Source organism: Mobula birostris, chromosome 3, assembly GCF_030028105.1.
Source record: "Mobula birostris isolate sMobBir1 chromosome 3, sMobBir1.hap1, whole genome shotgun sequence".
NCBI classification, from domain to species: Eukaryota; Metazoa; Chordata; class Chondrichthyes; order Myliobatiformes; family Myliobatidae; genus Mobula; species Mobula birostris.
This window is the reverse complement of record NC_092372.1, coordinates 168821629-168834864: the sequence shown is the minus strand read 5'-3', so window position 1 is coordinate 168834864 and position 13236 is coordinate 168821629. Positions and strand designations below refer to the sequence as shown.

General features: G+C 39.7%; 1 protein-coding gene across 3 annotated transcripts in view; it reads left to right on the top strand.

The window, feature by feature from the left end:
- tbc1d5 (TBC1 domain family, member 5) overlaps positions 1-13236 on the top strand; it is a 482783-nt gene that overhangs the window by 172301 nt on the left and 297246 nt on the right. For all 3 annotated transcript variants that reach the window (XM_072253653.1, XM_072253652.1, XM_072253654.1), the window contains one exon: positions 9655-9803. In XM_072253653.1, coding sequence (XP_072109754.1) covers positions 9689-9803 — 115 coding nt within the window. In that variant the 5' untranslated portion in view covers positions 9655-9688. The remainder of the gene's footprint in view (positions 1-9654; positions 9804-13236) is intronic.

Genomic DNA, 13236 nt, shown 5'->3' with positions numbered 1-13236 from the left:
TCTAAAAAAGAGCATTTCAGGCAATGAACCCATGAACATTTCCTCAGTAAAACAAAAGGAAGTAGTGCTTTCCTGGGGTATATGGTGAATAAACTCTTCTCTGGCTTCCAGCTGGGTACAGGTATTGATTTTAACCAATGTTTTGATGACAAATTCTGCCATCTTCTTCAGGGGTAATATATATATATGCCAGTCGTCTGTCCTCCTGATTGGTTAGTCCTCTCCAATCAGGTTTCCGCTTTCCCACCTTGTTTATAATCAATTTCCAGTTCTTACTTGGAGTGAGACATTTGTCTTTGTTAAAATCTATTTCCTCTAGTTTTATTTCAGTGACTTTTCACCAGGCAGTCCAAAACACATTTGTGCGGCACAGTAGCTTTGTGCCATCAAAATCAATCCTATGGCCATTCCGAATGCAAAGTTCTGCTGCCACCAATTTCTCCAAGTAACCCAAAAGGATATACCTCCTGTGCTCCTTGATACTGGTTTCCACTGTGCATCCCATCTGGCTGATATATGCACCGCTCTGCATACACAGGTAATCCTGTAAACACCAGCCGTCCTGAGTCCAAAGTCATCTCTGATTATGCACAAATCCTACAGAATGGCTGCAAGATGAAGGAAATCAATCAGGCCCTTAAAAGGGCCGATAGAAAAACCAGGAAACCTAACAATGAGGAAGAACCCATTGCTCCCACATGTCTTCCCTATATTTCCATGATTTCTGGAAGGATTCCCAGAATTCTGAAGAAATAATGGATTAATATCATCCACAAACCCATAAGGAAGCTGAAATCGCTGTTCATGCATGCCGAAAGATGGACTGAATGACCTAGTTCTTTTTCTATGCCTTATGGTCTTGTGTGTTGACACTGCATAATGGTGAGCATTCTAGTATGCTTCTGATGTGCTTTGTACTTAACGTAAATGCTAGGGGTGTCAGGATGTGGGCCCTTGCCACAGATGCCCGCTCTTGTGACCACTGTACTAGGTGGCTGCTGCCTATGTTTTAATAAAAGGTGGAAAGCATTGTGATGGTAATAGCATATAACTTTGAGAGGGGCTGATCAGACTTTCTTGAGCTGGAGATAAAACTGTAAGCATAGGAGTTCGTCATTCAAACTCCCCCACCTCCCTCATTCATGACAGATATTAGGAGAGCCAGAAGGGGCCATGAGAAGGCCTTGGCGGACAGAATTAAGAAAAACCCCAAGGCATTCTACAGGTACGTGAAGAGCAAGAGGATAAGACATGAGAGAATAGGACTAATCAAGTGTGACAGTGGAAAAGTGTGTATGAAACCGGAGGAGATAGCAGAGGTACTTAATGAGTACTTTGCTTCAGTATTCACTACGGAAAAGGATCTTGGCGATTGTAGGGATGACTTACAGCGGACTGAAAAGCTTGAGCATGTAGATATTAAGAAAGAGGATGTGCTGAGGCTTTTGAAAAGCATCAAGCTGGATAAGTCACCGAGACCAGACGAGATGTACCCCAGGCTACTGTGAGAGGCAAGGGAGGAGATTGCTGAGACTCTGGTGATGATCTTTGCATCATCAATGGGGACGAGAGAGGTTCCAAAGGATTGGAGGTTTGCGGATGTTGTTCCCTTATTCAAGAAAGGGAGTAGAGATAGCCCAGGAAAATATAGACCAGTGAGTCTTACTTCAGTGGTTGGTAAGTTAATGGAGAAGATCCTGAGAGGCAGGATTTAAGAACATTTGGAGAGGCATAATATGATTAGGAATAGTCAGTGTGGCTTTGTCAAAGGCAGGTCGTGTCCTACAAGCCTGATTGCATTTTTTGAGGATGTGACTAAACACATTGATGAAGGTAGAGCAGTAGATGTAGTGTATATAGATTTCAACAAGGCATTTGACAAGGTACCCCATGCAAGGCTAATTGAGAAAGTAAGAAGGCATGGAATCCAAGGGCACATTGCTTTGTGGATCCAGAGATGGCCTGCCCACAGAAGGCAAAGAGTGGTTGTAGACAGGTCATATTCTGCATGGAGGTCGATCACCAGTGGTGTGCCTCAGGGATCTGTTCTGGGACCCCTACTCTTCATGATTTTTATTAATGACCAGAATGAGGAAGTGGAAGGATGGGTTAGTAAATTTGCTGATGACACAAAGGTTGGGGGTGTTGTGGATAGCGTGGAGGGCTGTCAGAGGTTACAGCGGGACATTGATAGGATGCAAAACTAGGCTGAGAAGTGGCAGATGGAGTTCATCCCAGATAAGCGTGAGGTGGTTCATTTTGGTAGGTCAAATATGATGGCAGAAGGGATAGTGGAGGTATAACTTGTCCATCTGTGCTGATCACCCCATCCTTGACTAAGCTGTTCCACCGTGAGCATGATCTGTTATGAGTCAACATGATGCTTTCAGATCAGGTCATGCATAGCACATACCTCCGCCGCACCGCTCAGGTGTGTTTCTGGGGTACAGGGGCTAGCGACCCTTGTGCCTGTTTTATGTTCTATTGCTGAGCAGCAGTGAACCATCTGATTGGCCTATCAGAGTTCTGTTTGGGAACTAGTTGACTTGATCAGCATTTCTGATCTGGCTATTGTTCACGATTGCACTTAATAAAAAAAAAAGTATAAATAATATATAGTATATAAAATATAGTATAATAGTAAGACACTTGGCAGTGTGGAGGATCAGAGGAATCTTGGGGTCCGAGTCCATAGGACACTCAAAGCTGTTGCGCAGGTTGACTCTGTGGTTAAGAAGGTATACGGTGCATTGGCCTTCATCAATCGTGGGATTGAGTTTAGGAGCCGAGAGGTAGTGTTGCAGCTATATAGGACCCTGGTCAGACCCCACTTGGAGTACTGTGCTCAGTTCTGGTCACCTCACTACAGGAAGGATGTGGAGACTATAGGAAGGGTGCAGAGGAGATTTACAAGGATGTTGTCTGGATTGGGGAGCATGCCTTATGAGAATAGGTTGAGTGAACTCAGCCTTTTTGCTTGGAGCGACGGAGGATGAGAGGTGACCTGATACAGGTGTATAAGATGATGAGAGGTATTGATTGTGTGGATAATCAGAGGCTTTTTCCCTGGGCCGAAATGGCTAACATGAGAGGGCACAGTTTTAAGGTGCCTGGAAGTAGGTACAGTGGAGATGTCAGGAGTAAGTTTTTTATGCAGAGAGTAGTGAGTGCATGGAATGAGCTGCTGGCTATGGTGGTGGAGGCAGATACAATAGGGTCTTTTAAGAGACTCCTTGACAGGTATATGGAGCTCAGAAAAATAGAGGGCTATGGGTAAACCTAGGTAATTTCTAAGGTAAGGACATGTTCGGCACAGCTTTGTGGGCCGAAGGGCCTGTATTGTGCTGTAGGTTTTCTATATTTCTATTTATGTTTCTATTAAATAAGGTCAGCACTAATCTAATTTTCTTCAATTCTATTTTCCAGCCTAATGTCCAGAACCAATGATTCCCTAACAGATTAAAACTTAACTTTCTGGCAAGGAATTCAGAATGTTCAGAATTCTGTGAAAAACTTCCTCCACATTTCAGTCTGAAGGGATTATGGTCTTTGATCTTTGACTCTCCCATGAGGAGAAAACTTCCTCTTAGCATTTAGCCTGTCAAGGCCCCATTCTTCTAACTCCAATGAGTACAGACCGAACCTATTAAGTCTTTCCTCATAAGATAGCATCTCCATAATTCTGATTTTCCCAGTGAACCTTTCTAAATGACAATATGCTTCTCCTCAAATGAGAGGGCTAAAATTGTTCACAATATTCCAGACATTGAATGACTAGTGCCCTATGCAATTGTGATAAGACTTCACTACTTTTATATTCCAGCACACTTGAAGTAATTATATCACGTACCTGCTGTCTTATCTATTACCTGCTGGACCTGTACTCTAACTTTGAGTTACAAATTCCTTTGTGTTACAACTCTCTACAATCTTTCTCATTTAAGTAATACTCTTTTTTTTATTCTTTCCTCCAAATTGAGCAACTTCACATTTTCCCACATTATCCTCTGTTTGCCAGCCTCTTCTCCACTGAATTAACCTTTCATTATGTAAATTGTTTGTATCTGCCTCACAGCTTCTGTATTTACCCCCTTGTTTCATCAGGATGCCTGGCTGCAGTACACTTATTTCCTTTCTCAAGCGTTAATGTATTATATATTGTCATGGCCTGGATTTTTTTTTTGGTGGAAAGGATACTATTTGCTACTTATCACCCCATGTCTGAATGCTGCCTTCACCCTATTATGTTAAAGCATGGATTGGTTTATTCGTCGCAATCAAAAGTGAAACGTGTGCCAACATCAAAGATGTATCTAAGCCTGATTTTATAATGGAAGGAAGGTCAATCAGCTGAAAATAATTGGCCCCAGGATATTGCCCTGAGGCCCATTATCTTCATTTTACCAAGGCTTCTCATGCCACATTTAGTCATATATGGCCGTGATGTAAAAGACAGTCATCCTTCTCTTTTGTTATATCATAAAGTGTCATTCAATCCAATTCTTAAAAACCCACTAGCCTTCAGGTGTCCAGCCGTTTTTGAGTCACTGATTAGTTCTATTTCAATTACCCTATAAGCAATGATTTCTGGATTTTAACCAGAATTAATATGGTTTTTCTTCCCCACAACTTCCATGTAATTCTGGCCCAAAAGTTCAGATCTGTGCCTCCTGAACCTTGACACATTGCTTAATGGGAACAACTTCCCTGTCATCTTTTTTAAACAAATTGATCTTGTAAACTTGAATTGCCTCTCGGCCTTGCTTGTACCAAGGAGATAAAATGCAGCTATACGTTAATATTACATTTGAATCCTTCATTCCTGGAACTATTTTATTAAATTTTCCTGCACCCCTCTCAAGATCTTCTTCATATTCTTTTAGAGTCAGTACTCCAGTTGTGACCTATCAGTGCCTGACAGTTTAACAATAACTTTCTGTTTTTATATTCTGTTTCTCTCTTTTTGAAAATCCGTTCCAAATACTTAATTAATCACTCTCTCTCAATGCGCCTTTAATTTCCAAAAACCTTTGAACGTTTGCTCCCAGTCCTCTATTCCTGCATGACTGTGTCTTACTCTATTTGCTGAGGTGTATCACTTTACACTTCTCAGCCTTGTACCTATCGTCTCTGAATTAGTCAGGAAAATCTACTTGCTGTAATCATATCAGCTCAGCAAAGTACAGTGAAGAAGAGTGCCATCCAACAGTATGACAATTGCAGTTGACATTTCATAAGTTGCCATTGGCATTGTGTCTCAGTAGGGAATAAGCTAGAGATGACCTCTATGGTGGAGTCAAAAGATAAGTATGGCATGACTATATTAGGGAAAAAGATATCCTTGACTCTAGCTCTGTGAAGGAGTGGGTCACACTCGAGTTCAGGCCTCAGAGAACTCAGCCGTACAGAGAAATTTTGGTGCATAGTCGCCTTGTCTGAAATTCCAGGGATTATGAAGAACATATTTCTAAGCTTGTCCATGGATTTTGAATTGATTGCAGCCTGTCCTTTCCAATATGGAATTAATCCTCAACTCCATTTAGATGCAATAACACCAGCACTTCTACAACCTTTAGTGTTACAGTTTCCATTGCAGGCAAGTTGAAACCACGTGAAGTCTTCTATAAATGCCAAACATAGGTTAATCCCATTATGAGTCTGAATACCTGTTTTGAAAGGAGCTTTGTGGCTTTCAAAGCAGCGTAGCAATTGGTTCTCAAACTGTTCATTTGGATTGCTGAGCAGCTGCCCTGAGGAAGCAACTTCGTGTTGCGTGAGTGAGAGTCCAGCCTCAGAATAATAGCATATGTGATTACACTTGTAATCACCAGTGCCCTTCCTGTTGCTTTTCAGCAAGTGCATACTGCCACCATACTTGGCAAGATAGGTGTAGTTTGAAGCTGGGCCATCTGGGCATAGACCTTATTTTGAGGTTGACATTCTACGGCCATCTGTAGCATGTCACCAGCCCTGCTCTGGAGAAACACTGTGTCTTCTACATGCCAGGCCAGTAAGGGCATGTAGAAGACATATAATGACCGTATGTACAAGCTGATTAATTGATGTTTGGAACTTCCTGCCATGATAGTTTGAAATGTTAATTTGATTTGGTTTTCATAATCAGCAACAATGACGAAGCAGACAACAAGGCAAACAGTAATCGCAAGAGCTGGTGCAATGGGCACTTCTGTATTTCTTTCAGAGACACAAGAATGCAGATGTCACAGTATAGAATAAAATACAAACTGCCAGAAGAACTCAGTGGATGATACATCATCTGTGGAGGCAAGGGATGGTTGGTGTTTTTGGAAGACCCTGTATCAGGGCTTCGTTTTTTTTGCTTTGTTAACTAATGCATGTCAGTGGTATTGTTAAAGCTAATAATTCATAGTTATCCCAAATGGAAATGATGCTTTATAGTCCTTTCGAACCATTTTTGAGATTGAGAGTTCCTTGATCTCTGTCATTGGAACATAACAATATACTTCTATATAAGGATAATGGGATTTGTGTTATTTTCCAAGTGCAGTCAAAGGGTCTTAGTAAATTTAAACTAATTCATTTTGTGATGATACAAATTAAAGCCATAGAGGAGAGGTGAAAAGGTTCAGCATGGTTCCTTTGTCCTGGGTGATTACTTGCTTCAGTAATGGAGTCTCTTGCCATGATGTTCTACTAAGTATTACTTTGTTTGTACAACTAGTCAAATAAACTTTAAGATCTCATCCTACTCCAAAAAGTGCAAGAAACATTTGTGGGAGTTATTTCCTGCAGCATTCTTGTCCTCTGGTCTTGTAGCTATAGTAATTATATGGTTGTTTCACTTGAGGTTCTGCTCATTTGTGTTTATGATGATTACTTTTGTAAAATTTTAAAGTGAGATGGTTAACACTTAAAAATGTATTGCGTGATGTAGCTAATCCCGGGGCAGGATGTTTTTGTCACATTTGCTTGTCAGCTGGACACTGCAGGAACCTGTTATGAAGCAGGGTCTTGCCATGAGATGCTGTACAGTAATTTTACCTTGTTCACATAAATAAAAACTCTACTCGAGCTTCACTAACAACCTTGTTTAAAGTAGATTGGGTGCCTCAGGTTATAATGCAAATCTTCAGAATAATCACATCGGGAAGGTTACATTGTGAAAATATTTAATCTTTACTGTAAATTTTCATTGACAGTTGTTTTATTCACTCAATGGTTAATGGAGAAAATATTACAGAATATAAATCTTTATTAATATATCACTACAGTTGAATATGTATTAACATAACTAGAAATGCAGCACATGATTGCAGATGCAAGAACCTAGCAAAAGGTTTGATACTATCTGGTTTGCACCTTTTAAGTTTAATACAACAAACCCCACAAAAGTTCCTCATGCCTGTTTGGTCAGTTCATGGAAAGGAATGGTAGAAGTCACCTTCTCTTAAAAGTTGTAGGATTCTCTGCTATGGCGGCAAATGGCCTGTCACTTGTCACTTGTCACACTTCCCCTGCTGAAGTCTTCCACTCTTAGTTCTCCTTCCTTCAGCTTATACCTGGAACCTGTGCTCAGCTCCCACTGCTTACACTGCTCCCTTCTCTTTGTCTCAAGCTCCCACCTCAATTTTTGAAGTTTCAAGCATCTGTCCCCTGGCTTTGGTCCCTGAGTTCTGTCACCTCAGATTGCTTGCAACTTTGTAACTCCAACCCCTAGTTTCTGTTGCCATCTCCATGTATTTCCCAATTTTAATATCTGACTGTGAACTCAATATGTAAAATTCATTCTGTTGACCAACTAATTGGCTCGAAATGAAGTGTGGACTGTTGGCTCTCTGATCATAAGTTGTCAAAGCCTCACTAAAGTGCAAGGCTTTTTGGGAAGTAGTCATTTGGAAGGAGCCACTACGTGTCAGCAGGAGTCTGAATAGACTGAAACCAATCAATGTGGCTTTTGGTGCTTGGAAAAGTTGAACCAAATTTCCAATTCTATGGAGACCAAGGCAGGACTTTTGTTGGTTGAGATTGTGCTGACTATATAGGCATAGGTTTTGACTCTAAAGCTGATTTTCCACAGGAAATTTATAGTAAGAGATTCAGCAAAAGAACTACTGTTGAATTTCGTGAGGAAATTGATATAGACCACTTTAGAATTCTATCACTTGTTTGGGGGTGGGCACATGCCACATCAGTTCAAGTCTTTTTTGTCCAGTTCTTTGTGAGGACACAATCTGCTTCATTGTCCCAGGAACAGAACATAGAACATGGAAATCTACAGCTTATTACAGGCCCTTCAGCACACAATCTTGTACTGACCATGTGCTATTGGATATTCAGGTTTCTGATCATTAAAGGGGGAATACTACAGTAAGTAACTGAATACAATAACAAAAAGAGGTTGCAGATTTTCTCTTCTTTCCTTCTCTTGCCCATCCCATATCTTTCCACCATTTTCACTACCTTCCTCTTTTTTCCTTTTGTTCATCCAACGTGTGAGGATCTAGTCAATTTTATGTCTCCGTGGATATTCCTATATTTCACACTGTTTATTGAAGCATCAACTGAAAAGAAGTGGGCACAGTATTCTGGCCCACTATTACCATTGATCATCTTTATCTTTTCAGACCATGATCATAGATTATATGCATGCTGAGAGAGTGATAATCACTTTTGGTGATAATCACTCCCTCAGCATGAACAACTTGAGATCACAGTGATACAAGGTTTAGACTGTAACTCCTTGCATCACTGGCCATCTCACATTACTGAAAAATAAATTCTTCCCCTTTGCTTTGCATGCAGCCCTCTACACAAGATAAAGGAGCTGAATGTCCTTGAACAACAAGCCCCCATAACCTCCAGAATTGCAAATTTCTCTAGAACTGTCCTGAAAAGAGCCAGCAGCCTAAAAGAAAAATTAGCATAGGTACCTTTTGCAAGCTGGTTCTGGTTCTGTAATGCAACTGTTGTTTATTGAAGTATGCAGACGATCTTTCTGAAAACCCCTTGAGAGAAGCAAAGTCCCTTCAGCCATTGGTCCATAACCCATTGTGGATAGGAATCATTCTCAGAGCCCTTCTCCTCCTCCACCTTTCCACTTTTCTCCCTCTTTCTCCCCCCTCCCACCACCATGTCATCCTACTCTGCTGTCTATCTTGTCCTGTATGTTAAAATGAATGCCTTGATATATGGTACTAAACCCTCATACTGGTGTAGCCTCAAGCTAAACTCTACAGGCAATGTAACATATGGACTTTTATCAGTATACAAACTCTTAAAAAATTTAGTAATAAAAATCATGCAAATCTGCAAACCAGCTGTCCCAATCAATCACCAAACTTTTTTGGGATCCCATTAGAAAATATTAGTGAGCAAGTTCTGTTGTTAATTACAGGTTTTATCTCCTGTTTGATTATACTGGTTCACTTTTGGAATGATATCAAATCAGTGTGAGATTTGACATGATGATTTATTTATTCTGTGTATGCCTAGCAAATATATTACTGATCTAATTTGCTGAATTGTGTGAGTCACAATAGAAATGTTTGTTCATGATTTGAACAAGAAATTGGAATGAAATCAATGTATTTACTACCCAAGAGGTATTGTTAGACCATCAGATAACTGTGACGTTCATTCAAGGTATCAACAAATTACCTTTTCTGTTTGTAGGAAATTCATTTGGATACCTGAGGTGACTCTCAAGATGCTGTCCTCCTCGAGAAGAATTTCAGCCTTTGAAACCAGACATCCTTTGGAAACAGATGCTCAAGAAACTGGAATAGATCCATTACAAAATGAACTAGTAAAAGATGACAATGGTAAGTTGTAATAAGTTATAGCTACACTTTGGTATCATCACACAATCGCAATATTGCATAAACCAATATTGCATATTCGGTAGCAGAGTAATCACAAGTTACTTCTTAGCTAACCAATTTTGAGTACTTTTGCAAGGTTGATAAGATATGAGATTCCTTTGTGTTAGTATTTTGCTTCCCATGAAATTCCCTGTAAAGTGTGAAAGATATGAATATGTCAGGATATCTTTGCATTAAAATACTTTTTTATGTTAGCTTCTACAAAAGACTTTCAACAATGTGTGTTCCGAGGAATTTATTAACTGATCTCTTACAGTTTATTTGCTTTTGCTGGTGAAAATCCTGAGTTGTCTCATGGATTAGTTGTAATCTTCAGCAATGTGAAAGTGATTTTTTTTTCAAAATAGTTATACCATTAAGGTATTTATGGTATCAAGATAACTTCATGAAATGAAAATGCCATTTGGACTGTGTGTTTGTATAGGTACTGTACCGTCACTCTAAATGGTTGCTTGAAGCAGCAATATTTAATTGCTAGCTCTCAATTAACTTCCATTTAACTGTATCCTACTAATTGCAAAGGATGGTGTAACCAGTTTTATTTAGAATATAATCAACATTAATTTATAAGTGCATCTCTACAAAGTATGGAGGCAGTTTGGAGTGGTTCAGTTTAAGTAATTGCATAATTAATTTTCATTTAGGTAGCCTAAAGTAAAAACATCTTTTTTTAATATATTTTTCGAAGTTGTAAATGTATATTTTCAAATAAAGGAAATTTATGCTGTTTCATGCTATATATAAGTGTCTCAAACTTTTTTGCCTCTGGGTGCACTGCAACTTGAGCAATACTTTGTTCAGTCACTCATTACGAACTCCAGAATAAAAATTGTTGCCAAAAGTTATATAGTTTGGTCACCACAGCAGTGTTGTGGTTAGTATAATGCTTTACAACACCAGCTGCAAGATTGGGGTTCGGTTCTCACTGCTGTCTTAAGACTTGTACATTTTCCCCATGAACACATGGGTTTCCTCCAGGTGCTTCAGATTTCTTCCAAATTTCAAAGATGTATGAATTAGGCATAGTAATTTGTGGGCATGCTATGTTGGCACCAGAGGAACGGCGGCATTTACGGGATGCCCATCGGAACATTTGCTTTGCAAACGACACATTTCACTGTACATGTGATAAATGTCACTAATCTTTAAATCTTTAAATACTCAGCAGTTTTGAAATAACTTCATATGCACTTATATTCTCCCTGAGGGGACCTGTGTGTGTCTTTGTCTGTCTCTCTCACTCCCTCCCTCTGTCTCCCACCCTCTCTCCCTCTCTCCTGTGCTCGGTTCTGGTCGTCTCACTACAGAAAGGATGTGGAAGCCATAGAAAGGGTGCGGAGGAGATTTACAAGGATGTTGCCTGGATTGGGGAGCATGCCTTATGAGAATAGGTTGAGTGAACACGGCCTTTTCTCCTTGGAGCGACGGAGGATGAGAGGTGACCTGATCGAGGTGTATAAGATGATCAGAGGCATTGATCATGTGGATAGTCAGAGACTTTTTCCCAGGGCTGAAGTGGTTGCCACAAGAGGATACAGGTTTAAAGTGCTGGGGAGTAGTACAGAGGAGATGTTAAGGGTAAGTTTTTTACTCGGAGTGGTGAGTGCGTGGAATGGGCTGCCGGCAACGGTGGTGGAGACGGATACGATAGGGTATTTTAAAGAGACTTTTGAATAGGTACATGGAGCTTAGAAAAATAGAGGGCTATGGGTAAGTCTAGTAATTTCTAAGGTAGGGACATACTTGTCACAACTTTGTGGGCTGAAGGGCCTGTATTGTGCTGTAGGTTTTCTATGTTTCCCTCTCTCCCTCTCTCCCTCCCTCTACCCCACTTCCCTCCCTCCCCCTCTCCTTTGGGCTAGATTGCATTTAACTTCGCTCTTGTGTTAGAAAGAGGTGATATTGGATTGGAAGACGTGTAATCCTTGTGTGTAGAGTTTAAAAACCTGCAAAGGTAGAAATACTCTGATGGGTGTCTGAACAATAGCCAGGATGTGGGGTTCAAATTACAATGGGAGATAGAAAAGGTGTTTAAAAGGGCAATGTAATGATAATCATGGCAGATTTCAATATGCAAGAAAATTGGGAAAATCAGTAGTGCTAGATCCCAAGAGAAGGAATTTCTGAGATTTCCTTGTGGTGGCTGATGAAGTAACAGCAATCTGCCGTTGCTCCAATTTTAATTATCTTACTATTTTCAAACCGTCTTGAAACGTCTTTTTTTTAAGTGTGATATTCTTTCATTATGGCTGGAAGGAGTGCCAGAGGTACTAAAAAGGATAATTTTCCTGCCTCTTTGGATTCTATTATGGAATTGCTACAAAGTCATGCACGAGAAGCCTCTGAGAAGTTTCAACAATTCAGCCCTGAATTTAAACAAGTAGATGGTAAATTGGACTCTATTCAACAAACTCTTAATGAACACAATAAACGTATCAAGAAACACAATAAACGTATCAAATTTTTCGGCTCTGGAAACAGAAGTGGATGAATTGCAGAAGCTTTGTGAAAAGCAATCGAAGTCCAACAAAAAGTTAGGACAGAAGATTATCGATCTAGAAATTAGAAATAGAAGGAACAACCTATGGGTTATGGGTCTCGAAGAATTAATCGAAGGTAACCATCCTATGGAGTTTTTTGCAAACATTTTGCAAGAATTATTTCTGGAGATTTTGACGTCTGTGCCTATGATTGAACAAGTTCACAGATTGCGCAGATTAGAATTGTTGAAGATTATTCACCTGAGGTTATGCAGGAATGTGTTAAATTCAAAGAAGTTATGTCCAAGTTTTTTAATATGGGTTTCAAGCCTTCCCTTCGCTACCCAGCCCGACTCAGAATTACACTTAAAAACAGTTCTTTTGAATGGTTCTGCTCGACTATTGAAGCACAGAAATTTTAAAAATCCGAAGGTTAAATCCCAAGGCTAACTGTGTACTTTCTCCTTACATGAAGACATAAGATTAAGTGAAAACTTCTAATTTGCAAATTCCGTCGAAGGGGCATGTCTGGTTATAGGGTGGAACATTAAGATTCTGGAAGGTTATTGGCTTGAGGTTATGCAGGAGTGTGTTAAGTTTAAACAAGCTCTGTTGGGGTTTTCTTTAACAAGGGTTTTAACCCGTCCCTTGGCTACCTAGTTTGACTGAGAATCTAATTAATGATGGATCCTTCGAATGGCTTCTTTTGAATGTTGAAGCACAAAGATTTTTTTAAAATTCGAAAGCTAATTGCTTAGTCTGTTTTTCCATGAAGATATAAGATTAATGTTCAATGTCTTTCTGTATTAATAATTGTATCTTTTATTTTTCATAAACCTTTGTAACTAATTTCCTTTTGTATTTTTTAATACTGTATTTTTGATATACGAGAG